This window comes from Microtus oregoni, unplaced genomic scaffold, assembly GCF_018167655.1.
Source record: "Microtus oregoni isolate MIOR12 unplaced genomic scaffold, Mior012 000018F_ref0000195, whole genome shotgun sequence".
Lineage (NCBI taxonomy): Eukaryota > Metazoa > Chordata > Mammalia > Rodentia > Cricetidae > Microtus > Microtus oregoni.
Window position 1 is genome coordinate 5,226,354 of NW_024543077.1, and position 27,974 is coordinate 5,254,327.

At 42.0% G+C, this 27,974-nt stretch overlaps 1 protein-coding gene across 1 annotated transcript in view; it reads left to right on the forward strand.

Annotated features, from left to right (window-relative positions):
- Reln (reelin) overlaps positions 1-27,974 on the forward strand; it is a 445,074-nt gene that overhangs the window by 268,191 nt on the left and 148,909 nt on the right. Inside the window, exons 11-16 of the mRNA XM_041668128.1 lie at positions 2,927-3,072; positions 17,288-17,439; positions 23,818-23,930; positions 25,435-25,643; positions 26,400-26,528; positions 27,196-27,305. Of these exons, the coding sequence (XP_041524062.1) occupies positions 2,927-3,072; positions 17,288-17,439; positions 23,818-23,930; positions 25,435-25,643; positions 26,400-26,528; positions 27,196-27,305 (859 nt within the window). The remainder of the gene's footprint in view (positions 1-2,926; positions 3,073-17,287; positions 17,440-23,817; positions 23,931-25,434; positions 25,644-26,399; positions 26,529-27,195; positions 27,306-27,974) is intronic.

The following is a 27,974-nucleotide window of genomic DNA, read 5'->3' on the forward strand; positions in this document are numbered from 1 at the left end:
CCTCGGTTCTCTTTCAGGTGGGCAGGGTGGAGAAATCTTTAAAATTTATCTCCCCTTGACAGTTTCTGTTTACTGTGAAATAAACTAAATCCTACCTTTTGGTTGATATGTCTGTTCTAAGGATTGCATCAATGAGTTCAGCTTGCCATCCACGAGTAATCTGTATTCATTGCGTGTGAGAAGTCCCAAGCAGCCGGTGCTCGCCACATCAAAGTATTGGCTAACGTGGTGGCGGGCCCGGAAGACGTGCATGTCTTAGGCTGTGAAATGAGTCCCTACGGATCACGTGCCGCTGCTCTCTTGAACTTCTGGAGACTGTTTACTATTCCAACTCAGTAGCAAATCTATTACAGCCCTGATGGTTTCACCAGCTATACCCTGTTAAATTCTAGAAGACCACCGACAAAACCATAGTGTTGGGGCTCCTGGGGCAGCTGTCTGTGACCTTGGCAGCCAAACTCCAGTCTAATTAGGATTCTCATACTAAGACAACATAAATAATATCTTGTGTTCTTTTGATTGGTTGGTTTTGGTTTTTGATTTTTTTTAATTTTTTTAAAATTAAAATATAATTGCAATATTTTCCCTTTTTCTCCTTCCAACCTTTCCCATATAATACCCTCTAACTTACCCCAAAATTCATGGTCTTTTTTCTCTAATTGTTTTATACACACACACACACACCTAAATACATAAATACAATAGACTCAGTCCTTATAATATTGTTATATTGTTTATATGTAAATGATTTTAGGGCCGACTACTTGATGTTGGATAAACACATGGAGGCCTCTTCCCTAGGAAAGACGAATTTCCCCCTCTTTCAGCATTACTCAGTTGCTGGGAGTTCGTTGTCTAGGCTTGGGCTCCTGTGTGATTTTTCCCTTTCTAACAACTTGACTTTGGGTTCCGTCCTTGTTCAGTTCTTGGTTGCACAGCCGTGTTGTTGAGACCTCACGGGTGTAGCTCCCCTGTGTCTTGTAGGAGACACATTCTCACAATGCCATCCTGTTCAGGCTCTGACAGTCTTTCCAACCGTTCATCTAAGATTCTCCCTACGCCTCAGGTGCAGGAGCAGCATTGTCGATGGACCAGCTGGGGCTGGGCATCGCAGGATTGCTGGTTCTCTGCATCTTGATCAGCTGTGGTTTCCTGGGATGCTCTCTGCTGCCAAGAGCAGCTTCTCTGATGGGGTGAGAGCTACTGTCTGTGGGTCCAAGGGTACATGTTTAGAATACCATCCAGAAGGATGCTGGTAGCGTGAAATGGTGATACAGCTTGGTCTTGTGTACATTTGTCACCAACATAGATCTCTACCTAAGACCTGCTTGTCTGTAAAGTCTCCTTGTCTGGGTGCTCCCGGAGATGATCCTGACCGGCTCTTACACAGTGCCATACACTAACATGCTGCCTGCCGTTGGGCCCTATATCTGATACTTAATATTTCTCAACTAAAGTAAGGTTATTTTTGTTGTTGTTGTTTGTGTTGAGAAATGAACCAAATTCCTCAAATGTGACAGCAATTATTCTATCAAAAATCTCATCTCTAGTGATTTATGTGAATATACATACATACGCATACATCACACGCACACACATATACTCATACACATAGATTACATGCACACACATATACTCATGCACATATATCACACACAACACATGCACACAGACACATACATCGCATGCACACATAACATACACCCACATACACATACATAACATGCACATACATATGCACATACATCACACACATATGCATACATACACATACACCACATACCCACATATATACATACACATGCATCACACGTATGCACACATGTACACATATATCACACACAACACATGCACACACATCCTCATAAATCACACACACATGCACACATATCACACGCATACACAAATAAAATAATTTTAAAGTAAAAAGATCATAGCCAGGGCATCCCTTCTTTCCCGTATCGAGCTGTATGACATGTTTTGAGTGCCCACAGTCCCAGCACCGTGTTGAGACCTGGTGAAATGTCCCTGCCCGATAGAGTCAGTGGCATATTGGGCATTTTTGTCCAGTTGTTTTTCTTCATCTCTACCTCATTTTCAGAAGAGTATTAAAGCTTAAATGAAAGTTAAATATGTTAGCATTTCCCTTTATAATTTATTACCAAAATTCCATAACGAAAGCTTATAACTTTGAGGAGGAAGCATTCAGTTCGCTTAGCTTTTGAGTTTCATCTTGTCTTTGACCGTTCGCATCAAACTGAGAAGCATACTCTAAGAATAAGTCACAAGAAATTCTTTTTTCTCTTACGAGTGTCCTGTCAGAGAGTAACAGAATTCATGATTTCCAAGCCGCTCGCCAGAAACGCCATCCCCTCTCAGTTCTGGTCAGAAACTTCCTGAAAATATGGCTAAGAGCATGTGACATCTCAGGGATGACTGACCTTTTCAGCCCCCCCGCGTTTTGATTAGCTGGATATTCTACCCGTACTCCATTTACAGACAAATCGTGAAGGACTTGAATGGCAAGCCAGAACTCTGTGGAATATTGAAAAGGTCACTGTGATTTAGCCTATAACCACAGAATTGAAAATGCATGACAAGTCATTATCAGACTTAATTCTCACAACAAGGGCTGCGGTAAAGATGGGATGTGATTCCAATTAAAATATTCTTGTCTCATAACTAAAGTCTGAAATGGCAAAGCTCAGATGCCCTCTTGACTCCTTTTGTGTGATGACTTAATAAGTTAGCATGAAATTGTAAATTGAATTAAGCAAGACCAAAGGGAGGTAACAAGCCCTTTCTATTTGCGAGTGCATCACGGAGGGGCTGATGTAATGACTTTCCCAAAACTCTGGTTATACAGGGGTAAAACGATACAGAACCAATTCAGCAGCCGCCCCATGCTCTCTTTCTTTGTCTACAGCATAGCTGTCAATCAGATGGGAACTCCATTTATTTCCATGGTAATGAAGGCAGTGAGTTCAATTTTGCCACCACCCGGGATGTAGATCTCTCGACAGAGGATGTTCAGGAGCAGTGGTCAGAAGAATTTGAGAGCCAGCCCACAGGGTGAGTAATTGTTATCTGCCATGCTGTGTATACCACCTACCTCTGCTCCAGCAGACACATTTTAAATACATCTCGCTGGACAGCAAAAGCTTGCTTAAATAACACTGATGATTTTTATCACAGACAAGCCAAAGGGGGACTGTCCAAAGAGCCTTTATTAAATAAAAAGGTATTTTTTTATGCATGCCTAAAAAATTGTGATTAAAAAATACCTTATGTCGGGCGGTGGTGCACGCCTTTAATCCCAGCACTCTGGAGGCAGAGGTGGGTGGATCTCTGTGAGTTTGATGCCCCCTTGGTCTACAAGAGCTAGTTCCAGGAGAGGTTCCAAAACTACAAGGAAACTCTGTCTGAAACAAAACAAAACAAAAATTCCTCACATATATCTCATATTAATTAGCTTTCATTTGAAAAAAATATTTTTCAATATTAGAATTTGAAGTCTTTCCATCATACTTATATTGAGACTTTCAGTTCTCCTCCTGGGGACTGAGATTTATAGATACTACTACTTGATTGTCATTGAAATATAGTTTTGATCCATAAACGGGTATTTATAAGATATAATTTGTCTTTGAGGGATACATGAAATGGTACTTGGAACTGAAGTTCAAGGATGAGAGACCAGAAGGTCTAAGGATGTCTGGTGGTTTGTGTTTTCTCGATATTTTGTCTGATCTGCCTTTTTCTGGGTCTGTCGTGCCTTAGACCCATTACTAGGAGTGACACTTTCCGCAGCTCCAGTATGTAAGGGGATATAGCTCAGTAGATAAAATGTTCATCGTGGAAGTGTGAGGACCCAAGTTCAGATCCCCAGAACCCCACAAATGCCACCAACATAGAGAGAGCTTGTGCAACCCAGGGCTTCTGTGGGGAGAATGGGGGAAGCCCTGGAAGCCTACCTGGCATGTAAGGAGGGGAATCAACAGAGGCCCTGTCTCAAACAAGACAGGACCTGTGTGTGTGGATGGCACATCTGTACCTCCGTTCACTCACACACAGACACACATGTGCGCACACACACACACACACACATGCACACGTGGAGGGGTCAGAGGGAGGGAGAGAGACGTTGAGTTCAAAGTGATCATGAGGCTGGGGAAGAAGGATCCTGAGTTCAAAGCCAGCCTAAGCTATGGAGCAAGGTCCCATCTTAACATGAAAGGCTCCCATTGAAGAAAGTCCAGAGTCAGAGAAGCAAAGGGTATTTATAGGAAAGATGCTCAGGAGGTTTTTCCGGTTCTCACCTGGACTTTCCTTCCGTGTTAACTGTAGAAGGAGCTGGTTATCTACAGCAGATTGGCCTGTGGGCATGTCTGGGGGGTATTGTCTTGAATGCTGATTGATAGAGAAAATCTTAGCCTAGCGTGGTTAGCGCCGTTCCCTAGGCCAACATCCAGAACAGTGGAAAAGCTAAGCAAGCTAAGTGAGCAGACAAGTAGGCTTGAATGCATTTATTTTCCTGCTTTTAGGTGTGATATGAGTTTCTGCTTTAACTCCCCCTTAATGGTGGTCTGTAACCTAGACTTGTAAACCATATAACCCTTTTTTCCCCTAAGTTGCTTTTGGTCTGAATATCTTAATCACAGCAACAAAAATAAACAGAATAAATAGAACAGAAATTGACTTGATATTAGAAGATACCAAACCTACACTAGAACATGGAATAAACCAGAGACAAAGTTGGTTGTGTGTGTGTGTGTCCGTGTGTGTCCGTGTGTGTGTCCTTATTATAGGTCAAGAATTTCACTTTAATAAAATACCAATACCAACATTGTAAGAGAGTTTTTGGCTAAAACCAAATCATCATCATCATCACAAACAGAACTAAAAGGCCACTTATGAGGTTGGATTCTGTAATAAAGTAGGCAAGGAGTACAAGAAGAGAACCCAGGCTTTTCTATGGCGAGGGTGAAAAGTCTGGTTGAATGAACTGCCAGGTGTTGTTTTATTGGTCCATTGAAGAATGTTGATAAAACTGTTTTTATCAGAGCTTCAGGAAAGACTTCACAAAGTCAAATTGACGTGGAGAGCACTTGTACACAGGATGAGAGTGACAAAGAGAAACACTGTGTTCGGCCGCTCATCTGCCCAGTTTCTTCCCATCCACCACCGCCACCGGAGACACAGTTTGCCGTTAGAAGGTCACCCGGTAGGACTAACAGGCGGATGGCAAGTCCTCCGTGCTCCAGGGTGACCAGTTGAATGAGTTGTCTTCCGAGACTTTGGAAACAACCCTATTAAATATTTAGTAGAGATGCACGCCCATGCCTTTCTCCTGTTCTCCTTCCATGAGAACTAAGAGAGAGTAAAGGAATATGCTACCATAATATGTAGTGGGCTAGACTATTTTGTATGAATGGCCAGGGTAGAAAGTGCAAGTCATTGTGACAGTGTTTTAGGAAACCATTTCCCCAGTTACCCAGAATTTCCTACTGTTAGAATCAAAGCGTCTGATCTCATATCTGTGGGCATGTGCTTGCGCATCACTGGGCTGACCCAACACAGATGAACGTTTTCTTAGTAGAATGTTAAAGCTTTAGCGTTTGTTGTTGTTGTTTCTAAAGAAGATACATCTGTTGCTTCAGTAGATACACTGATAATTTATGTGTGACTTTCTGAACTTTGGCTTAACCTTACAGACACGTCATTTAATTAACAGCTACAGTCTCTCACCTAGCTACAGCTCTCTGTAGTAGAAGAGGGCTTGGTAAAAGCTCTGGTGAATGATAAAACAAGGAGGTATCTTGCTAGGTAAGCCAGAAAACTTGAGAGACTTGGAGAAAAAAAGGCTGTGAGGATGAGCATGAACCTAGGATCTGAGAAAAAAGGGAATGAGGGAACCATAGTCCAAAATGCTCAGGGAATGACATATATAGCATCTCAGCTTAGCTTCAGGTATGGGGACTGGTTTAGGGTGGTGCCTTGAGTCCCTTCCATAGGGACTGTTGAAGGACTTCAAATGCAGGCTCCTACTTCTATGAAGGAACTAAGAGTGTGGATGACTGGAAAGGAGTTTCAGTGGAGTGAATGTCTGTGGTCATCCTCACCCATGGTGCCTGTCTACAGGGCAACTCCATGGTCATCCTCACCCATGATGTCTACAGGGCAGCTCCATGGTCATCCTCACTTATGATGTCTACAGGACAGCTCCGTGGTCACCCTCACCCATGGTGTCTACAGGGCAGCTCCATGGTCATCCTCGCTCATGATGTCTACAGGGCAGCTCCATGGTCACCCTCACCCATGATGTCTACAGGGCAGCTCCATGGTCACCCTCACCCACAATGTCTACAGGGCAGCTCCATGGTCATCCTCACCCATGATGTCTACAGGGCAGCTCCATGGTCATCCTCACCCATGATGTCTACAGGGCAGCTCCATGGTCACCCTCACCCATGATGTCTACAGGGCAGCACCATGGTCATCCTCGCTCATGATGTCTACAGGGCAGCTTCATGGTCATTCTCACCCATGATGTCTACAGGGCAGCTCCATGGTCATCCTCACCCATGATGTCTACAGGGCAGCTCCATGGTCATTCTCACCCACGATGTCTACAGGACAGCTCCGTGGTCACCCTCACCCATGATGTCTACAGGGCAGCTCCATGGTCATCCTCACCCATGATGTCTACAGGGCAGCACCATGGTCATCCTCACCCATGATGTCTACAGGGCAGCTCCATGGTCATTCTCACCCACGATGTCTACAGGGCAGCACCATGGTCATCCTCGCTCATGGTGCCTTACGTAGAATTTTTACACTGATGATTAAAGTACAATTAGCAGCTTTTACAAATCATCTAGTTCAGTGGTTCCCAGCTGGGTATCACGGCCCCTTTGGAGATGGAATGAGCCTTTCACAAGGGTCGCCTAAGACCACCGGAAAACACCGATATTTACATTATGATTCACAACAGTAGCAAAGTTACAGTTATGAAGTAGAAACAAAAATAATTTTATGGTTGGGGGGTCGCTATGGCATGAAGAACTGTTGGAGGTTACAGACGCTGATCTAGGCTCTCCAAGTGATTTTTAAAAAGTCAGCTTTAAGTGAAAGCATGATCTAAAGAACTAAGAGTTGAGTCAACAAAATAACAGAATGAGCAAACATAGACCGTCTCGGAAGCAACCTGCCACCTCAGAGGGACGAAGGAATATATGACATTTGTGAAACCAGAACAAATTCATAAGAAAAAAACAGAGATGGGAATAACAAAAATTATGATAATTGAAAGAACTTTGCTAGATTTCTCCCAGATATAAATACATGCCAAATTCAAGGACAAATTAGCAAACTGAATATTTTATTATCTTGAGTCCTTATCACATATAAGACAGAGAAATTTCAGGGCTAGGGAGATGATGGCTCAGTCGATCAAACATATATGAGGTTGATCCCCAATGCCCTTGTTAAGGATCCAGGCATGGTGCCAGGCACTGGTGACCCCAGTGCTGCTGGGGAAAGGTTGGGGTTAGCAGGATCCTTGGAGCTTGGTGACCAGTCACCGTCACCCAGGCAGCAAGCTCCAGATCTCAATGAAAGGCCCAGTCTCGTGAAAACAAAGATGATGGCCCCTGAGGAACAACAACCCTCCAGTTTGACCCAGGCTGTACATAGGCATGTGCATGCACAGGTGCGTGTATATGTGTGCAAACACAGGAGCATGCACACATGGGAAGTAATATGTCATATATACTTTAACCTTAAACATTAATATTTAGAATACAGTTTAACAACATGACTACTGGGCAAAACAACCACAGTATTCTCCCCCCACACACACCCCAGGCCTATGAATTCCCTAACTGTGGATCTTAACCATGTTTATAGTACCAGGCATAGATTCCTTCATAGGCGTCAGGCCTCCAGTCTAATCAAGATTGGTTACACTCATACACAGCGTTCCACTCTTGTATCCGTGTAGTAGGATGGTATTGCACGCAGGGTCTTGCACGGGGCTAGATCATTGCTATCCCAACCCTATACAAGTGAGCCAGCAAGGAGAAAGTGCCTTGGTCAGTTTGAGACTCTATGCCTTGCAACCAAGGCGTGCGGCATCATCAACAGCCATACACCATCCTGCTATTGTGATCAACCAAGAGAATTACAATACATGATTCACAAACAATCCAACATGTTAAAAATTAGCTGTTTTTCACCCAAACTTAGTGACAGTAATATGATATTGCCAAAATGGTGCTCAAAGAAAGTTATATTTGTATTATTTAATAAGGTATAAAGGAAACAAAGTTAAATAAACCAATAAATTAAGTCTTCCTCAAAATATACAAGTAAAATATGTCACTGAGAAAAATTACTTAATAGGCTGATAAGATGACTCACCAAATAAAGGACATTCATGATAAGCTTGGTCACCAGAGTTCCACCCGCAGAACACACAGTGGAAGGCCTCCCACAGGCTGTCCTCTGACCCAGCATATGTCATCTCCCTCTCTCTCTCTCCTCTCTCTCTCTCTCTCTCTCTCTCTCTCTCTCTCTCTCTCTCTCATACACACACACACACACACACACACCAATGTCAAAAATATAATTAATTTAAATGATAGTTTGATTTGTTTTGAAGGCATACAAGATGCTCAGAGAGTTCCAGACGACCGGTTACAAGCTGCTGCTAAAACTTTGGTGATGCTCCTCAGCAATTGTTCCCCTCACATACTAAAAGGCACCATGTGAAACACCTTCTCCCTGTTATGACTCAAATTTTAAAAACATATAGCGACCTCATGAAAGTCGCTTTTAGTTGTAACTATATCAATCATTTCAAAAAAGATTATCTACAAGCTTAATCAAGCAAACCCCCTGAGGATAGACAAGGAATACTATCATGAACACTCATGTGTATGTGCTTAAGGGTTTATGGATGATAAGTTCCTAAAATAGAAAAGGAAATTAGAGATCCAGATATGTACAAGTACCTATACATATATGTGTAGTGTGTGACTTCGGGTGACAAGCTTCCCTCAGAGACTAAATCCTTCTGGAAACTGCCAAGCTGTGAGCTGATTAAAAGACAGCTAATCTTAACAAGGCACACTAAATCAGATGAGGAGGCCATTAGCCTTCCCACGAAGAACCTCTCCTGACTGCCTTTGCTTACTAGGCGATGTGTCTTCATGACACACAAAAGAGAGCCTTCTTTTAAAGCTATGAATTAAATATTATCGTGACCTTAGAATTTCTGAAGAACAAAGTTGCTTTAGGGCATTTTATTGATTTGAAAACTTTTTTTTTCTTTCCGCCAACATCACCTCGGACTATTTGTGATAAATAATAGATTCAAATGTATTTATAATAAATAAGATTGGGGTTTTTTTATTTTATAATTAGTCATAAAGGGGTAAATATAAATTGGTATGTTGTAGAGTGCTGCCCCCAGGCAGACGTCCCTTTAGCTGTAGTCAAGCAGCACAGAACTGCTTTTCCTCGGGGAAAGCCGTTTAAAGAGCAGAGAAACGATACTTTTGTTGAGGGAACTTGCCAGGCCATCCAAGAAGCTGCTAAAACTGTTCAACGCCTCAGGTAGCCACTTCTGGGCTCCCAGATTTCGTTACAATTTCATTTCGTGTAATGATTACAGCAAGATAAAACCAGGGTGTGTCACTTTTTAACTGGAAATGACCACAGTTTGGGGACCCCATCACTGGAGACCACACCTGGCAAGCTGACACCTTTTCCCCGAAGGCTTTGGTACCTCTGTGTTCAGCCATGAGTTTGACTCCGAGCACCCTTGAGCCGGTTTATATAAATTCATGAAAGAATTAATGTGCGCTCTAACAGGCTCCTAGGAAATTTTTAATAGATGTAGGATAATTCACTCAAAGCAATAAGACTTTTATAAAGGGTCTAATTTGTAAAACTTGAGAAACCACATTGCATTCATCTTTCTCAATAGGCTGGATTATTTGTGCAGTCTGATTATAAATATTTGGGCATCAAAAGAGATTGATTTCTTACCACTAAGTAGTACTCCACTGTGTAAATATACCACATTTTCTTGACCCATTCTTCAGTTGAGGGCATCTAGGTTGTTTCCAGGTTCTGGCTATTACAAATAATGCTGCTATGAACACAGTTGAGTAAATGTCCTTATGATATGAGTATGTATCTTTTGGATATATACCCAGAGTGGTATTGCTAGGTCTTGAAGTTTGCAAACAAATGAATGGAAATAGAAAAAAAAAATCTGAGTGAGGTAGCCGAGACCCAGAAAGACAAGCACGATGTGTACTCACTCATAAGTGGATATTAGATGTAAAACAAAAGATAACCAGCCTGTAGTCCATGACCCTAGAGAAGCTAGGTAACAAGGAGAACCCTAAGAGAGACATACATGGATCCCCCTGGAAAGGGGAAATAGACAAGATCTCCTTAGAAAATGGAGTGTGGGGAGAGGGCAGAGGGGAAGGGAAGGAGAAGAGGGGGTAAGTGGGAGGGAGGAGGAGAACATGAGGATCAGAACAAGATGACCGAGATAGGGTAATGACAGAGATTGAAGAAGCCATCATGGGGTTAGCGAGAAACCTGGCACTAGAGGGAAAGTCTCAGGAATCTACAAGGATGACCCCAGCTAAGACCCGAATCAACAGTGGAGAGGGCACCTGAACTGACCTTCCCCTGGAATCAGGTTGATGACTACCTTAATTGTCATCATAGAACTTTCATCCAGCAACTAATGGAAGCAGATGCACGATCCACAGTCAAGCACTGGGCCAAGCTCCTGGAGTCCAGTCGAAGAGAGGGAGGAGCAGTAATATGAGCAAAGGGGACAAGACCATAATGGGAAACAGCTGACCTGAGCTAGTGAGAGCTCACTGACTAGACTGACAGCAGGGGAACCTGCATAGGACCAAACTAGGGCCCCTGAATGTGGGTGACAGTGTGTGGCCTGGGCAGTCTGTGAGGCCACTGGCAGTGGGACCAGGATTTATCCCGAGTGCTTGAATTGGCATTTTGGAGTCTATTCTTTTTGGAGGGATACCTTGCTCGGCCTAGATATAGGAAGGAGGGCCTCGTCCTGCCTCAAAGTGATGTGTCAGACTTTGTTGACTTCCCATGGGAAGTCTCACCCTCTCTGAGGAGTGGATGGGGAGCAGGGAAGGTGGGACAGCAGGAGGAGAGAAGGGAGTGGGAACTGGAATAGGAATGTAAAATGAGAAAAGATAGTTTTAAAAAATAAATTTAAACCGGGTTCGACTCCCGGTGTGGGAACCAAAAAATAAATAAATAAATAAATTTAACAATTTAAAAAAAAAACTTTAAAAGAGATTGATTGCCCTTTGGTTATTTTATAACTGTTTTAGTAAGAGGAATAAAAACTAATTTATAGTAAATTGGGGGAAATTGGGTTTAAAATAAGAATTGAGGATACGTACACAGTCTGAATTATAGTATTGTCTATGGTCAGAGTTGTGAAAATAACTCATGTAGATCATCCTAGAAAAGTTATTAATTTACAACAAACAGCTAAGGAAAAGTAGCTACTGAACGCATCGCTTATATTCATAGAAGGGTCTTTCGGTCTATGACAACTCCATCTTTTTGAATCCAGCTTTTCATTTAAAACTACTCTGAAGAGGACACTCTATCTAAACAGTTGTCATCTGCATCATTTATAGCTTAAATTTGCCGTGTGGATCGGCAGGCTGACTGGTCTAATTGGGATAAATGGAGCAAGTGAAAGACCAATGAACCACTGTGCAGTCTTCATGTACACATCACAAGAGAAGCTCCTGGGTACTTTACAAGTGGGTCGTTATCACAAAGAGCTGCTTCAAAAGTCATTCGTGCTCCTTGAATGGTTGACATAATCATTTCACACATGCAGAGAGGTGGGGAGGAAGGAGAGAGAGAGAAAGAGAGGGAGAGAGAGATTTTCTAAGATTTAAGTCTGCCAGAAAGATGGTTCAGCCTCGCTTGCTAACAAGGCTGACCACCTGAGTTTCATCCCCAGAAAGCCCACAGGATCGCTGTCTTTTAACCTCCACACGTGTGCCATGACGTGTGTGTGTGTGTGTGTGCGCACGCGTGTGTGTGTGTGTGTGTGTACACGCAATGGATTGATAAATAAGCCTGCCGAGTTGCAGGAATCATCCTGGCACTGTTGGATGTACAGCTATGGAGATCAGCTATAGGGATAACCACAAACTGAGAAGCAAACTTGCTTTCAGAACCGGACAGCCTCAAGCAAACTGCTTGACATGTGTACCCTACTTCTCAGATTTTAGACAAGTTTATTATGGGAGTAATAAAAGGTCAAAAGTAAATACTAGGGATATGAATCTCTAAATAACTCAATGAATATTGAAAATCATCCAAAATTCAAAGGATTAAGCTTCTCACAAAATCAGCCATGAAGTCCATAAAGTTACATGTATAACTATACATAAATGTCTGTTGTTGCTTGATTTTTTTATACAAGTCTCACTATATAGCCAAAGCTAGCTTAGAATTCACTATGTAGCCCAGGCTGACCTCACACTCATAATCACCCTGCTTTAGACTCCCAAGTTCTGGGACTGCAAGCATGAGCTCCTCTGCCTAGTGATGGAACACACTTGTAAATAATCTCAGTGCTACCTTCAAAGCCTATTGCCAGTGTGTGTACTATAGCTGTATACTATGTCTGTTTGGTGTTTGTGAAAACTGTTTCTCTGTGTAGTCTTTGCTTTGGAAGCAGTGAAGCAGTCGCCTATGCCTGAGGAGCTTTGTGGAAGGAAGGACGGTAGCATGTTCTTTTTGACTAGGATGCTTCAACGCTTTATCTGAAATAACTGTCGGTCTGTTTCCATCTCTGGACTTCCCAGCAGTTTGTCTGAGCGGATATCCTGTCCCTCTGTGGAGAGATGAGGTTGCCACTTAAGTGCATTGCTTAGAGATGGTTTTCAACATGCTGTAAGTGTTGGTGGGAGAAATTATGGCAAATAATCATTATCATTTCCTGGAAGGGAGCATGTCATTAGGAGAGCAGTTAACATTCATCAACTAGTAAGTTTCGCTTTTTGCTTTACAAAATTGCCTCCTTTTGATAACAGAATCAGTTTGGTTTTGGCAGAGGTGGACATTTAGACTAATGAAGCCGGAAGCCTAAAGAAACTCACACGCAGAGGAGATAGTCATTTTGGAACGGAACTCTTAATGGCGCTAGAACAGCTTGTTATCTATACAGGAAAAGTAAAGTTGGATCCCAACTTTGTTCTTCACCTTCAAGTCAATTTCAAATAAATTAAATTTATGTAAATGTGAAAAGCACAATTTTAAACTTTAAAAAGGAAGGATAAGGGAATACCGCTATAACCTCAGGGCAAGGATTTATTAACTAGAACAGAGGACATAGCGAGATAAAAGATGAATTCTGCCGCTAAAACTTTTTCACATGAGCGTATGTGTGTGGTGTGCATGGGGACACGTGCGTGACATACGTGTGGAAACCAGAGGCTGACTTCAGGCTGTTGTCTACTTCATGTGTACATCAGAGTTTCTCACTGAACCCAGAGATCCCCAGTTAGCAAAACCATCTAGCCAGGGTGCCCTCGGGAGCCTCTCGGCCATCTCAACCCACCACGCTCTTCTGTGGGCTCACGCATCTGAACACTCCGTCTTCATACTTACATAAAATGGAATGAAATGAAATTTATGCCCTGGCAATGCTCAAGACTGCATGGGCAGCCCATGTATGGCGGCTCCATTGAACTTGTCCATATTGGGTTTCATGGTCTAAGTTGATGAGGATGACTGACCAGGTCTCTCCCTCAAGAGGGCACCAGATCTCATTACAGATGGCTGTGAGCCACCATGTGGTTGCTGGGAATTGAACTCAAAACCTTTAGAAGAACAGGCAGTGCTCTTAACTGCGGAGCCATCTCCCCAGCCCTGTCTATTAAAAACTTTTAATAAGCAAGATGACATAAGGAAAATGGGAAATAAAATACACATGCCCCAACAAAATTTCAGTCTAGGGAAAAAATAAAGATTTTAGATCACAAGGAAGTGAGAGAAGAGTGAGATAATAAGGGAGTGGGCTCTGAGACCTTACCTTCAGCTGGCCAATCACAAACCTGGAAAGATGTCCAGCCTCATCTGTAGTCATGGAAATGCAAAAGTAAAATAAAAAAAAAAAAACTCCCTCCTATCTATCAGGCTAACATTTAACAGCTTTAGCAAAACCAAATAATAGCACAAGCATGTTTAGGAACAGGAATCTTGCATCTTCCTGATGGCAGCAAAACTTTATCCGACTAGTTTGAAGCTTGGCGAAGTATTACCCATTCTGCTTACACACACACACACATACACACACATACACACACACATACACACATACATACATACACACACACACATACACACACATACACACACATACACACACACATACACACACATACACACACATACACACACATACACACACACATACACACATACACACACATACATACACACACATACACACATACACACACATACACACATACACACACATACACACACATACACATACACACATGCACACACACATACACACATACACACACATACACATACACACATGCACATACACACACACACACACACACACACACACACACACACACACACCTGCTCTCACACTTTCTCCCAGTTGAAACTTTTGTGAAAGCCCAGAACACAGTTATCACAGTTGCTGTCTTCTTGGTTACCCTAAGGCGGTACAGAGGTGATGGATGCCATTGGAGGTACAAACTCCAATGCACTGATGCAGCCATATATGCAGTCCATATAGGGTAGGACACCAGTCAAGGAAGACTGCTAGGGGAGCTCTATCCATGTGTGTGTGCATTTAATACAGGACCACCCATGCGGCATCTCTGGTCATAACCAAGAAGAGTGGAAATGGACTGGATGTCTATGATAAGTTTTTGGTCATTCTCCTGAAATATCTCTTGACTTCTATTATAGTCAAAAATATATTGTCAGGTTTCTGCTTAAGGTACTTGCTAGACAGACTTACAAGGAGGAGAAGGTCAGGGGAGAGGCATTTGGGAACCAAGAGGTACAAATGGTATGTTGACCCGCTCAATGAAGCCTCTAAATCTTGAAGCCATGAAGCTGTCACCCAGAGCCAAGGTTAATGGAAAAGCTGGTCCCTAAGAGATCACGTAGGGGTGGAGCTAAATGGACAGGTGGTTTAGCGATGCCCTTTTGGCATAAAACTAAACTCTGTGTCTTCAAACTTAAAAGAGGAAGTGGACTTCAAATCAGTTATGGTAGTACCAGGCTTTAAGATTAGACACAGGGAGTTTGGGAATGAAAGAACAGATTACTAATCTGAAGGGAGGAATGAGAGAGACAAGGTTAGGAGAGACCAAAGGGAGTATAAATTGTCTACATGATGGGACAAAGACAAGGCTATCAAAGGCAGAGAAAAGGGAAGATGGTCCAAGGAAGGCATTGAATTATGCTTCTTACTCTTTTGATACTGAATTCTTTAATGTCTCCATCATTATTGAGCTTTTGTTTTCCATAGGCCCTGAGCTAGATATAAGAACATGGAAGTAAGACAGCTGCCTAGGAGTTAGCATGGCAGGGGTGAAGGAAATCAAATAAAGAAATAATTAAAATTTACATATAAGAAAGAGTATCACAGCCGGGCGATGGTGGCGCACGCCTTTAATCCCAGCACTCGGGAGGCAGAGGCAGGCGGATCTCTGTGAGTTCAAGACCAGCCTGGTCTACAAGAGCTAGTTCCAGGACAGGCTCCAAAAATCCACAGAGAAACCCTGTCTCAAAATACCAAAAAAAAAAAAAAAGAAAAAAGAAAGTATCGCAGAAGATTAAACATGAGATGTGGTGAGGCTCTCTACAAGAAGCCATCTAGGCAGGATGAGTGAGCCTAGGAAATACTACATAGAACACACATTGAGGAATGACTAGGTTTGTTCAGTAAGTAAAGGCATGGAGGTCTGACGGAGGTGACTATAGCAACTGTGAATTCCTGTTACACAGCCAGGGTATTTGGTAAAAGTCAGAAAGAGGCATGGAACACCCACAGAGATAAAGCCAGAAATGTGTTCTTGGGTCAAGCCAATCAGGACCCCATATTCCCCAATAAGGAATTTGAAGTTTGTCCAGACAGCCATGGGAAGCCCTTGAGTGAGCATAAGCAAAACTGCAACATGATCACATTTGCATACTTGAAAAGAAAATCACCCCGAGTGTCTATGGACTAGAATCTGAACTCCTCTTTCTGCACCCTACGCTCCAGGGAATTATTCAGATTTGTCTTCTACTCTTCCAAGCACACAGCCTTATGAAGATCTGGTGATATCTGTGCTGTTGATAGTGCCAGGGCTATACCTGGTTCTCAACCTATACCCATATGATTTATCAACCCCAAATCTAATCTATTCCTAAAGTAGGAGCTCTGGTGTTTAACTACATGATATTGAATATAGTGCCTATCCTTTGCAGGCTGACCTTAGCATCTGTATGTCTCAGTTTCCAGGTAAATTCAGGATGTCCTTGCAGTGTGACAGAGGTTAGGTTAGTGTATGAAGTCCCGAGGAAAGGGTCTAGCACATTCGCTGGCATCAATAGAAGTCTGTCACTTTAATGCTCTTCGACACTCAAAGCTCCTGCTTGGCAGTTTTAACCACAGCTCCTTACTGAACACTTGCTGAACTTCTCCAGGCACATGCAGCTTTTCGTTCTAACATGCGTATGTAATAATTACATATAGTACATATGTACTCTTTTCTCAGTATACAAACACTATCCATGCGTTTGTGATACAAGAGTGAATGGCCTTCCCTGGTTCACTTCTGCTTTCATGTTAACTGGACTCTATAACTCAACTGTAAGAATTTCAGGAGTAAAGGCTTTGTGTGGGTGATAGCATTATCAACTGGAAGAGAAAGAAGAGGGTGGATTTGGTCACTATGCAGCACATCTGTGCATGGCACTTTCAAAGCATGAAGAAAGAATACTTTCTGGCTCCCAGAAAACAGTTCTCGTCGCAGAAGAGACAGAAGTGCGGACTCTGTTGACTAGGGCTGAGAAGTGGACTGGGACTGCACAGCATGTGTTCAGGATTTAACCAGTGCACAGTCTGCAGTGTATATCTCTCCTCAGAATTATCCATCACTAACCAAAGCCAATTCTATGTAGAGTTGGGTTTCTCACTCTTGATGCTTCTTCCTTTTTTATTCAGATGGGACATCTTGGGAGCTGTCGTTGGTGCAGAATGTGGAACCATAGAATCAGGTCTATCTCTGGTGTTCCTCAAAGATGGAGAGAGGAAACTATGCACTCCCTACTTGGATACAACTGGCTATGGAAACCTGAGGTTCTATTTCGTCATGGGTAGGTACAGACTGCTGCCCTTCCCTACAGAAATAATAGGGCTTATTATTCACCATGGAACATGAAAATTAATGGGATCTGAACTCTCCTGACAAGATAAAGACCTGGGGTACCCACCTCTACCTCAGCACTTACTCTAGGATAGTTTGTGCATTCAAACATCTAGGCATGATTTCCTTTAAGTAATATTTAAACTGTCTCTCACTTCATTAAAAGTAACATATAGAAAAGTTTAGTAATAAAAGTTATAACAAATATTTTATAGGTCATTCTAGTTTATCTATCTTTACCCTCCTGATAATTGTATTTGAAACTGGAATTTTAATAGTAAATCAGCCTGTATTGTTTGTGCCATCTTGTAGAGAAAAACAAACACTCTTGGCATACCATGACTAGGCCACTGACAAACTGCCATAATGCCTTTCTCTCACAACCATTCCGTGCTCTCAGCAGCAATGGTGCATGAAGTAACAGTTATTAAAAAGGAAAGAGGCCATGAATTTGAAGGAGAGTAGGGAAGAGTCAGTGGGAAGCTTTGGAGGAAGAAATGTTTTGAATACATTCTCAAAAATAAAGATTTATTTAAAAAAAAAAAGACAATGGGAAGGAATCAGGAAGCAGAAGCCAAGGTAACCCTTTGTCCGCAGCCAGTAACCTCATCCCTCGTCAAGGTGAGCCATTTATTTTCTCATGGGTATCTTGATATTACCCAATGCTACTGTTCTGGGAAGCAGGAGGGAAAATAGTTTATAGCACTCCATCGTGTTTTACAGTACTTTCTATTTCCAATCAGCTTAAAAACACATGAAAGTGTTCGTAAAACATGCCCAAGTGTATTATAAATAGAAATAAAGGTGGGAAAATATCATAGGTAAATTATGGGCTTGAAATTTGTGGCCTGCCAAATTTGTCCCACTAGACAACATTGAAACAGTGACATATTTTTTCACTGATGTCATCCCTATCACATGCCTTCTTTGTAGAATGGAAAATCACAAGCAACATCTGGAAATGAAACAGGAAATAAACATTGTCTACCTTTGAACTTAGCAGAGATGTCAGTTCATCAGGACAGAATGTCCTGAGCCTAGGACTCAGAGCTACTGTTTATCCCTTACATTCCTCACTCAGCTTCTATACAGTCGTACAGCTCAAAGTTGCATGAGCTAGACCTCAAGACCTTCATGAGATAGGCCTCAGTGTTGTCAGGAGCTAGACCTCAGTGTCGTCATGAGCTAGACCTCAAGACCATCATGAGATAGACCTCAATCTCGTCATGAGATAGACCTCATTGTCGTCATGATTATACGCATATGGCCCATCTGATGCTCTCAACAGCACTTTGTCCACAAAGGAGAAGTCATAGGTCTACAGTATGTAATCTGAAAGTTTACTTACCCTAAAATAGTTTGTGCATTTAAATATCTAGGCTTCATTCCCTTTAAATCATATTCAAACTGCCTCTCACTTTATTAAAATTAATTTCTAGAAAATATTTGTAAAACAACATTGTCGTATTTACTCTGCCACTCAAGTTTGCTTTCCTTCCTTTACCCTCCTGATAAAATATATTTGAAATTAGACTTACAATAGTAAGGGAACCCATCTATAAAAGATTAACTTGTCATTAAGTTAATTCCTTTAGAGAGAGCTTATGTGTGGGATATTAAGTCAATGTTAATTCTTTCCATAGCAAAATTGATTATTAACTAATGAATTAAAATAATATTGACTATGCCGAAAATTTTAATTTTAGTAAACCCAAAGAAGTACATCATCGTAAATAAAAGGAACTCCATTCAGTAAAAATTAAGACATACGTATTGAATACACATCCAGGTAGGACACGTAGACGTAGAGACCATGGAGGGCAATGCTACCCCGTCACGGTTGCTGGTTGAATGAGTTAACACATAAGAGCATTCAAAATGCTGCCTCACAAATTCTGCCTCCGCCTGTTACTGCTTTGCAAGTGCCTCAGACAGAGCCTGTGACCACAAGTGACGTTTAACTGTGTGGGGGGAGAAGGCAGCAGGCTTTGACAGAGCAATGAGAAAGGGCAGAGAGAGCTGAGGACGCCTGCCATGCAAGGGGAAGGGGAAGGCTTCATAAAGAATACGGCATTGGACCAGTTCTTGAAGGCCAGGCAGGACTTCCTTTCCAAGAAAGAATCTCAGACTAACCATTCTGAATAAAGGCCATTAAAAAAAAAATCAAAGTGTGTGATCCATCCCAGCTGGCTAGTTTTCCCAAGGTATTAGCAGAAACATGTCGAACCTTGCTCTTTCTCTTGTTGTCATGCTGAAGGAGTCTTGCTAGGACAACATTATTAGTGAGATAATTCCATCAAGAGTGTGAAGGAAAGACTGAAATAATCAGAAATCAGGAATCAAGATGCTAGTTAGGTCAGTGGAGTCTAATTTTACCCCCCAAAAGAAAGAAAGTAGAAAAGAATGCTTTACAGCTTAGTTGAACTTGTAGTAGTGTTCAGAGTTTATGATGGACAATATTTCTAAGTAATAAATAATAATTTTAACAGAATTTTGGTAAATGCTTCCCTTTCCATGTGGTATATTTTGTCTGGCAATTCTGTTAAGTGTCTCGTGTGCTAATCAATGCAACGGAAGAATGAGTCGGTGCTAAGTGATATTGGGAAGAGGGGACCAAGGCAGGACACCTGCAGAGACAGAAACAATATGGCTTTTTCTCCTGGGTGACTGGGGGAATGGCACCTGGTTTTCAAAGAGGCAGATATGCATAAGAATTTAGTGTTGGACATGGTAAGGCTGGGATTTCTAGAATACCAGTAAGAAATTCTTTTCACAGTTTTGAGTACATTTGAAAACCATTCCTGTACTGCTCCTCAATGAATGGGTGCTGATTAAAGAAAACAGGCTTTTGGGAGTGGAACTGAGTTCTCCAGTCATAAAACTCTTAGGGAAGAATGTTTTGCCAGTGGAGGGAGAAGGAAGAAGAAATGGAGACTATAAAGGAGCATGAGGAGAAGGAGAAAGGAGGCAGGTGGAAGAGGGAAGAGGCTCCCATGGGATAACACAGTGATCTCCTGTGTACAAAATGCCCTGGAGGGTGAAGCCAATCATTTTCTTCACACAAATAGGAATCTATAAAGTTATTTAAAGCACTATTTGAGCTTTCTAAACTTGACCATCCAGCCAGCTTTTATTAAAATCTTGTTATACTTCAATTGCTCTACGAGATGCCTCCTGAGCCTTTCTTTCTACCACGCATCAAAGCTTTGTAAGCTAAGCAAGATTCCATTTCTTCCTGTAGGAGCTGCTGCCACTGAGCTTCACGGGCCTGACAAATTGCCCTCACAGGGATCTTTCCAATAAACTCTGTCATCATCTTAATGTCTTAGTGAACCAACTTCTTCGGTTGCTTCTACCAATGTCGCTCAAACACATCAAATAGCTTTTAGAATGAACTTAGGAGACTTAGGATTTGCACAGTATAATTTTAATAGATCACTTCTAAAGCCAAACATGTATTTGTTAAGGTGTTAGTTCAGAATTCTGAAAACAGTTGCACTTGGAAAGATGAAAGAATGATTTCTCATAAATAATGCAGCTTGCTCACCAGGATGGGCTTTGCATGTGGCCTTAACAGGATGACTGGAGTCAACTGTTGATATTTGTAGACTCAGACAACCAATTTCCTTAAGGGGCCCCAAAAGTGGGACCTTGGAGACTCAGAAAAGGCTCATGGGCCAGTCACAAGTCTCATTAACAAGTTATGAAAATGTGATGGCTGAGCTTGAAGGAGTAGCCACGGTTTACAGCATCAGATCAGAGAGTTTCATGTCGTTACCGCATGGTGACTGCCCTAGAACTATGGTCAGTGGTATTTCCTCCTTCACACTTCTTGCCAAGTGATTCCCAAGACATGCGTTGGCCAAGAACCCTTCTATCCCTATGTACTGTCAAAGTCTGTCTCTATAGTACTCTTTTTGTCTAATATTCCTCCAGCTATGAAGTTTCTTAAGCTAATTAGGTTCCCTTTATCTTTCTTTGATTCTCTTGTCAGATGGTTTTTTCCAAAGGGTAGACCCCATTCTCCAAATTGAATGAAAGCAGTCATTTGTGAACAACTGGCACCTTGTTGGCTTACTCAGATTTAGGTGGGGTCTCAAATACTGTTTGTTGATTTTGATAAATTTCCAAAAGGGTGATCTTATTCTAGAGTTTGAGAATGAGCTTACTGGCACCATGGAGTATCAGCAATAGCAGTTAGCTATAAATAGAGTTAGCATCCATGATGGTTGATTTTGAAACCGAGGGAATTCTTTGAAGTATAACGATAAGAGAAACGGTTTGCATGATGAGCGTCAGAAACGCTTCTGCGAGCCTTTACTCTTGTGTGGCTGGTGCTGTTGTGAATGGCAGTGTGTTGTCCTTAAAACCAGATGAAGCAGACAGTCGATAGAAGCCAGAAAGATCTAGGATTATTGATACTGTGTAATAGAGAAGAAAAAAACAGAACACATCCTCAGGCTATTCTGTCATCAGGAGCCTCCCGCCTCCCTTTCTGTTCTAAGGGTCTATCGCTTTGTGTGACTATAAAGTAGAGTGATAGACAGCAGACTGTACTATACACCTCCCACTAATCAAATGAAGCACCAAGTATAACGTAAAAAGTAAAAAAAAACAAACATACATACTTAGAATACGAGCATATCTGCGAAAATACCATCAATGTTACTTAAAACATCTTTAGAAGTCCATTCCAGAAATATGTGATGCAGGCAATCACCAAATATATTTTCATATAAATGGGATTAAAGAAAAATTTCTTGATCATCTCAAAAATAATGGAAAGGGCCTTGACAAAATCTAACATAACTTCATGATAAAAGTCTTAGAAAGCAGGACTTACCACAGCATAATAAAGGCTATGTATGATAGACCCCATCCAACATCATCCTAAATGGAGAAACCATGAAGTGATATCATTAAAATCGGGAAAGGACAGGACTGTCCAGCATCCCTACTGTGTGTCAGTCTAGTCCTCAAAGCACAGCTGGAGCTAAAGGCCAAGAGACGGAATTAAAGAGATTTAAAGAGATATGAATAGGAAAAGAAGAGGTCAAATTATTTCTATTTACAGATGGCATAATATAATACATAAATACCCCAAAATGTCTACCGGAAGCCTATAAACAATCAACAATTCCAGCAAAGTGGCAGGATACAAGAGCAACTTACAAAAGCAGCCACCTTTCTGTACACCCCACAAACACACTGAGAAAGAGATTGTGGACACACTTACCCTTACAGTAGCCTCAAAGACAATACAATTCTTAGAATAAACTTTTCCAAGGATGTGAAAGACATCTGAAACTTCAAATCAGTGAAGAAGAGGTTGAGGAAGACATTATAAAATGGAAACATTCTCATGTTCATGGATTAGTAGAATCAATATTACAAAACTATCATCCAGCCAAAAGCCATTTACAGATTCAATGCAATCCCAATCTAAATGTCTCAAGCATTCTTCATTGGAAAAGAAAAGTATCCTAAAATTTTTTGGGGACAACAACAAAAAAACCAAAAACAAATAACAAAAAAAAAAGTCCTCTTAGCCAATACAATTCTGAGCAAAAAAAAAAAAAAGGATTACCATTTAAAATTTCAATATATTATGGAGCTGTAATGATAAAACGCTATGGTAATGACACACAAGACTTGTAGACAGGTAGAATGAAACAGAAGACCCAAACATACATAACTACAGCCATTTCCAAGGCCATGATACGCACGTGCTCACAGGGACTTGGGAGATGAGCAAACCCAGGCATGATGGCTGGTGATGGCTCACGTTTGTAATCCCCAGCCTTGTGGAGGTAGAAAGACAGATAGATCCTTGAGCCTTGCAAGTCAGCCAGCTTAGTCTACGTGGTGAGGTCCAAGCCAGTAAAAGACCCTGTCTCAGCAAAAGGTGGCACGTAAGGTTATCCTCTGGCCTGTACACAAAAGTACGATATCACGTGCACACGCATGAACCCACATGGACCCCCACACCAAAAAGGCCCATATGTACATGTGTGTCTTGTGAGCACACACACAAAGATATCTTTTTCACTGGGTTGGGTTGAATCAGTGCTCAGCACGCACTGTTATTTGAGTGAGTCTGCCAAACAGAGTAATATTGGCCTTTCCCTGTCTAGTCTTTGACCTGGAACATGGCACTTCTGAGCTATCACCATCAATTAATCCCTTGGAGCCTCTTATCTTTGTGTAAAAGTATCCTTCCGTGACACGTAATGCTGTAATTGTGTCTTGCTCTGATTTTCAACACGATGTTTGATGTTTTGGAGGCAAGTTGTTTCTCACACCATGAATTTTTTTTTTCTTGATACAGGAGGCGTCTGTGACCCCGGAGACTCCCACGAAAATGACGTGATCTTATACGCAAAGACTGAGGGAAGGAAAGAGCACTTTGTGCTGGATACACTTTCTTATTCCTCCTATAAGGTACAGATGATCACCCTTGTGCCAGATGACCTCAGAACCCCCAAGCTGAGACCACACCCACAAAGAGCGTGCCAGGCACAGAGGGTTCATCTCTGTGTAGGACGCCCCAGGAAATTGCTAGATTTTTTTTTAAGTGACTTGGGAATTTAAACACTCATTTTTATTCCTGACACAAATGAAAACTCAGATTTAGTCAGGAAGAACACATTACAGAAACAATAACACAAAACCCAAACCTCTAACTGACAGTTACTCCTGTCCCTGAGAAAGCTGTAAAAGTGAACTCTAATTATGCACCTTCACAACCTTGCTTTTCGACAGAATGAGTTGAGTCCCACACTGGAAATCTTCTAGACAGAAGGCGTCGCAGGCATTCAGATTACTGTTACCCTTACATTTTTTCTTTGCTAATTAGAGCTACGGGATTGCGCTTTTCCCTTTGCTCTCTGGGTATAGGACAGGAGCTGTTTCTGATTATTTGCAAACAATCTTGAAAGTCACGTGAGATGCTTGTCCAGGGTGTGCGGGTGTTTCCTATCATCAGTGTGTGCCGACACAGCCCACACTCAGTAGTTTCTCTCCACACTGCTCGCTCTGGGCATACTCTACACAGCTAGGGCTAGGGAGAAGCCTCGCTCAGCAAGATGCTTGCTTCGTAAAGAGGTCCTGCCTAAGTTTGGAGCCCAGAACCTAAGTGAGAAGTTGGGGATGAGTGCACACCTGCAGTGTAGATGCTGGGGAGGTGGAAATGGGATCTCTGGGTTTGACCAGCCAGCCCAGCTGACCAGCTCCAGGTTCAGTAAGAAACGCTGGTTCCAAGACGGAAGAAGTGGAGAACGATTGTTGAGGAAGACACCTGACTTGAACCCGGGCCTCATGTACAAATTTGCACACTCACCCACATAAACACATCCACAGAAAATAAAGAATTTAAAAAATAGGCAAGTTAGGAAGCAATCAGAGAAAAATATCCAACATGTTCAACATTCAATTATAACCCAATTGATTGCCCTCGGAATATCATCAAAGACTTTTCTAGCAATTAGTTGATAGGATTTTACCTGCTCTGGCCTTGTGAATCCTTCACCCCGAATCATAGACATAAATGATTGCATGTTGATCTGTAGTCTGTGACTGTTTCTGTTTTGAGTCTTCTTTACAGAATTTGTGGTAGAGAGGAACAGTAATGTTATACAGAACTGCTCTTGAAGGCACAAATGAGACAGTCAAATAATCATTCAGCTGCCTCTGTCCTGCGCTAAGGGGGATGAAGTGGTTACACACACTTGATCAGTCCCACACAGGGAGCCCCTGTTTGCACAATCATTCTAAGTCCTTGAAGGCAGAATCTTCCACATGAAATTACAAATCCAGCACAAAGGTCCTTGCCTGGTGCTCAGTAAATGGCAGGTGTGGATTCAGTGATTGCTGGATAGACTCTAAGAGGATCGCATCGGCTAGACGAGAAGGATTGTAAATAATTCGAGTTTCCTTTTCCTGGAAGGTTCCATCTTTGCTTTCTGTAGTCATCAACCCTGAACTTCAGACGCCTGCTACCAAATTTTGTCTCAGGCAAAAGAACCACCAAGGGCACAATCGGAATGTCTGGGCTGTGGACTTCTTCCACGTGCTACCGGTTCTGCCGTCTACAATGTCACACATGATACAGTTTTCTATTAATCTGGGATGCGGGACGCACCAGCCTGGGAACAGGTAAGAAGCACACTTAGGAGTGGCCTCATCTGGTGAGAAATGAGCATGCATGCACTTGGCCGTTGAATTAGAATTTGTCAGTAGATACCTGTGTGGGTTCTTAATTAAATGTCTATTAACAAAAATACAGATTCTTCCCCCTCCCCCTCTGTAACAAAATACAGATTCAAAGAACTGCAAAAGTTCTTTGAATAATAATAATAATAATAATAGGAGAAATGTTCCTGGGTGGAGTTTTCTCTACTGGGTGAGTATAGTTTCCTTCTGAGTGCTTGATACAAAGTATCAAAGGTGTTTGTTCACACATGCCATGGCAACATCCCTTGTAATAACCTGATGAGAGAGAGAAGTAACTAAAGACGAGATTGACCCCTGTAGGCTAGTGACCCCCTAATAATAAGTATAGAGGTCAATTAGCATCTCAAGAGCTGTGACTTTACATAAGTGCTGCTTGGCTCCCCTGTAAGCACGTTCCTGGTCTCACATTCACGGGTTAAGTGGCAGTGTGAGACGTGGTAATTGTCTTGCTATCTATCAAATTCAAAACACAAACCCAGGTTACTGTGTGTTGCCCTTCAAACATAGCTTTGGTGGCAGCGATCCAACCGCTTGCCCTTTGAAGACGGGTCACACTCCAGTGAGAGATGGCACAGACATTTAGGAAATGTCCCATACTCGTTGACTTAGCCAGAAATGCAAGGAATCGTTTGATATCTCCTTACCCCCTCTTTGTTGTGGTTGCTCTGCTATTATTAGTGTCAGCCTGGAGTTTTCTACTAACCATGGACGTTCCTGGTCCCTGCTCCACACTGAGTGCTTGCCTGAGGTCTGTGCAGGCCCCCACCTCCCACACAGCACCACCTACTCCTCTGAAAACTACAGTGGGTAAGTGAGCATGCTCCAAGGCTCAATTAAAAGATTGAGTCCATGGTGTAAAATTTAAAAAAGAATAGTAATTTGGAGACAAGACATTTTAATTAATAGCTAAGTAAACTGACATCTCCTTAAGAGTGGTATCATGAAAATACATGCACAAATATCTTTGCTAAATCCTATCCTGACCACGCTTTATGGGTTCAGTCATCCTTTATTTATGATACTTGTGTTTTGGATTATATACCCTATAGTTATTGCTATTTAAAAGGGATTGTATTGCCAAAATACAGGCATAAATTAAGAGTAGAAAAAAGATAACTTTTTAAAAATTAGACCTGGTTGGTCAGATCTTACTCCGACATCTACCATATGCAATGGTGGTCAGTCTAACTCTCCGAATAAACTAAGGTCCACTGCACACCCTTTTGTGGGCTAGCGTAAGACTCGAGATGCCTCTGTAAGACTTTCGCCAGCTTATGGAATGAGCACTAGATACCCAGTAAAATATTTACAAGGCCAGCAAAATGAAGACGTAGACTCCACAGTTGAAGATAATACTTTATTAATTTTAGTGCTGTAGCGGGCACACAGAAACAGGAGCCTCACAAGCATGTAAAGTTAATTCAGAAAATGGGGACATTGTTGTGAGGCTGATGCTGTGCTAACTTTCTCGCAGGTGGAACCGGATCACTATCCCCCTCCCTAACGCAGCGCTCACCCGCGAGACCAGGCTCCGCTGGAGACAGACAGGAGCGATCCTGGGGAACATGTGGGCCATTGATAACGGTGAGTGTTTACCACCATCACAGGCCATTGGTGTCAGCGCATCCTGGGCTTTTGTCAGTCGGCACACGGCACAGCTCATTGCTAAGCCATGGTCTTGCGATTCCTGAAGCATCCTCTCTCCTTCCTTTTCTCCTTTGCATTCCCTTAGAAGCCAGAGATGTACAATCAGGGGGGAAAAAAAAAGGCTGTGCAGTCAGCAATATTAGATGCTGAGATGTTTCAACATACATAATTTTAAAATGCTTAAATCCATAAAATTCAAATTCACAGTTGATGACAAAGGATAAGCCTAACATTTCCTTGAATCTTATGCAGAATTAACATAAGCACCATACTGCATGTATTAAAATAAGACCCATTCTTCTTAGTGGCTCTCATAACATCTGGGCTCTTATCTTCTAACTGCAGACACTATGCGGAGACGGAAACATCGTGTCTAAAATACTCATGAAACTCACCCCGTTCCCAGACAATGGCATGAAAGAAATATTTGGAGATCCATAAAAACTGTTGACTAGATTGTTGATCATTTCTGTATAGTTTAAAAGCCCGTGTCTCTATACTACAATGTATACTTTGTGTGCAATAAGAGACAACAAAAGTTGTCTAAACCTAGTGTATAAACTAAAGTATCTAAGGTTCGATTTGCTAAAATAAAGTTTCTTCATT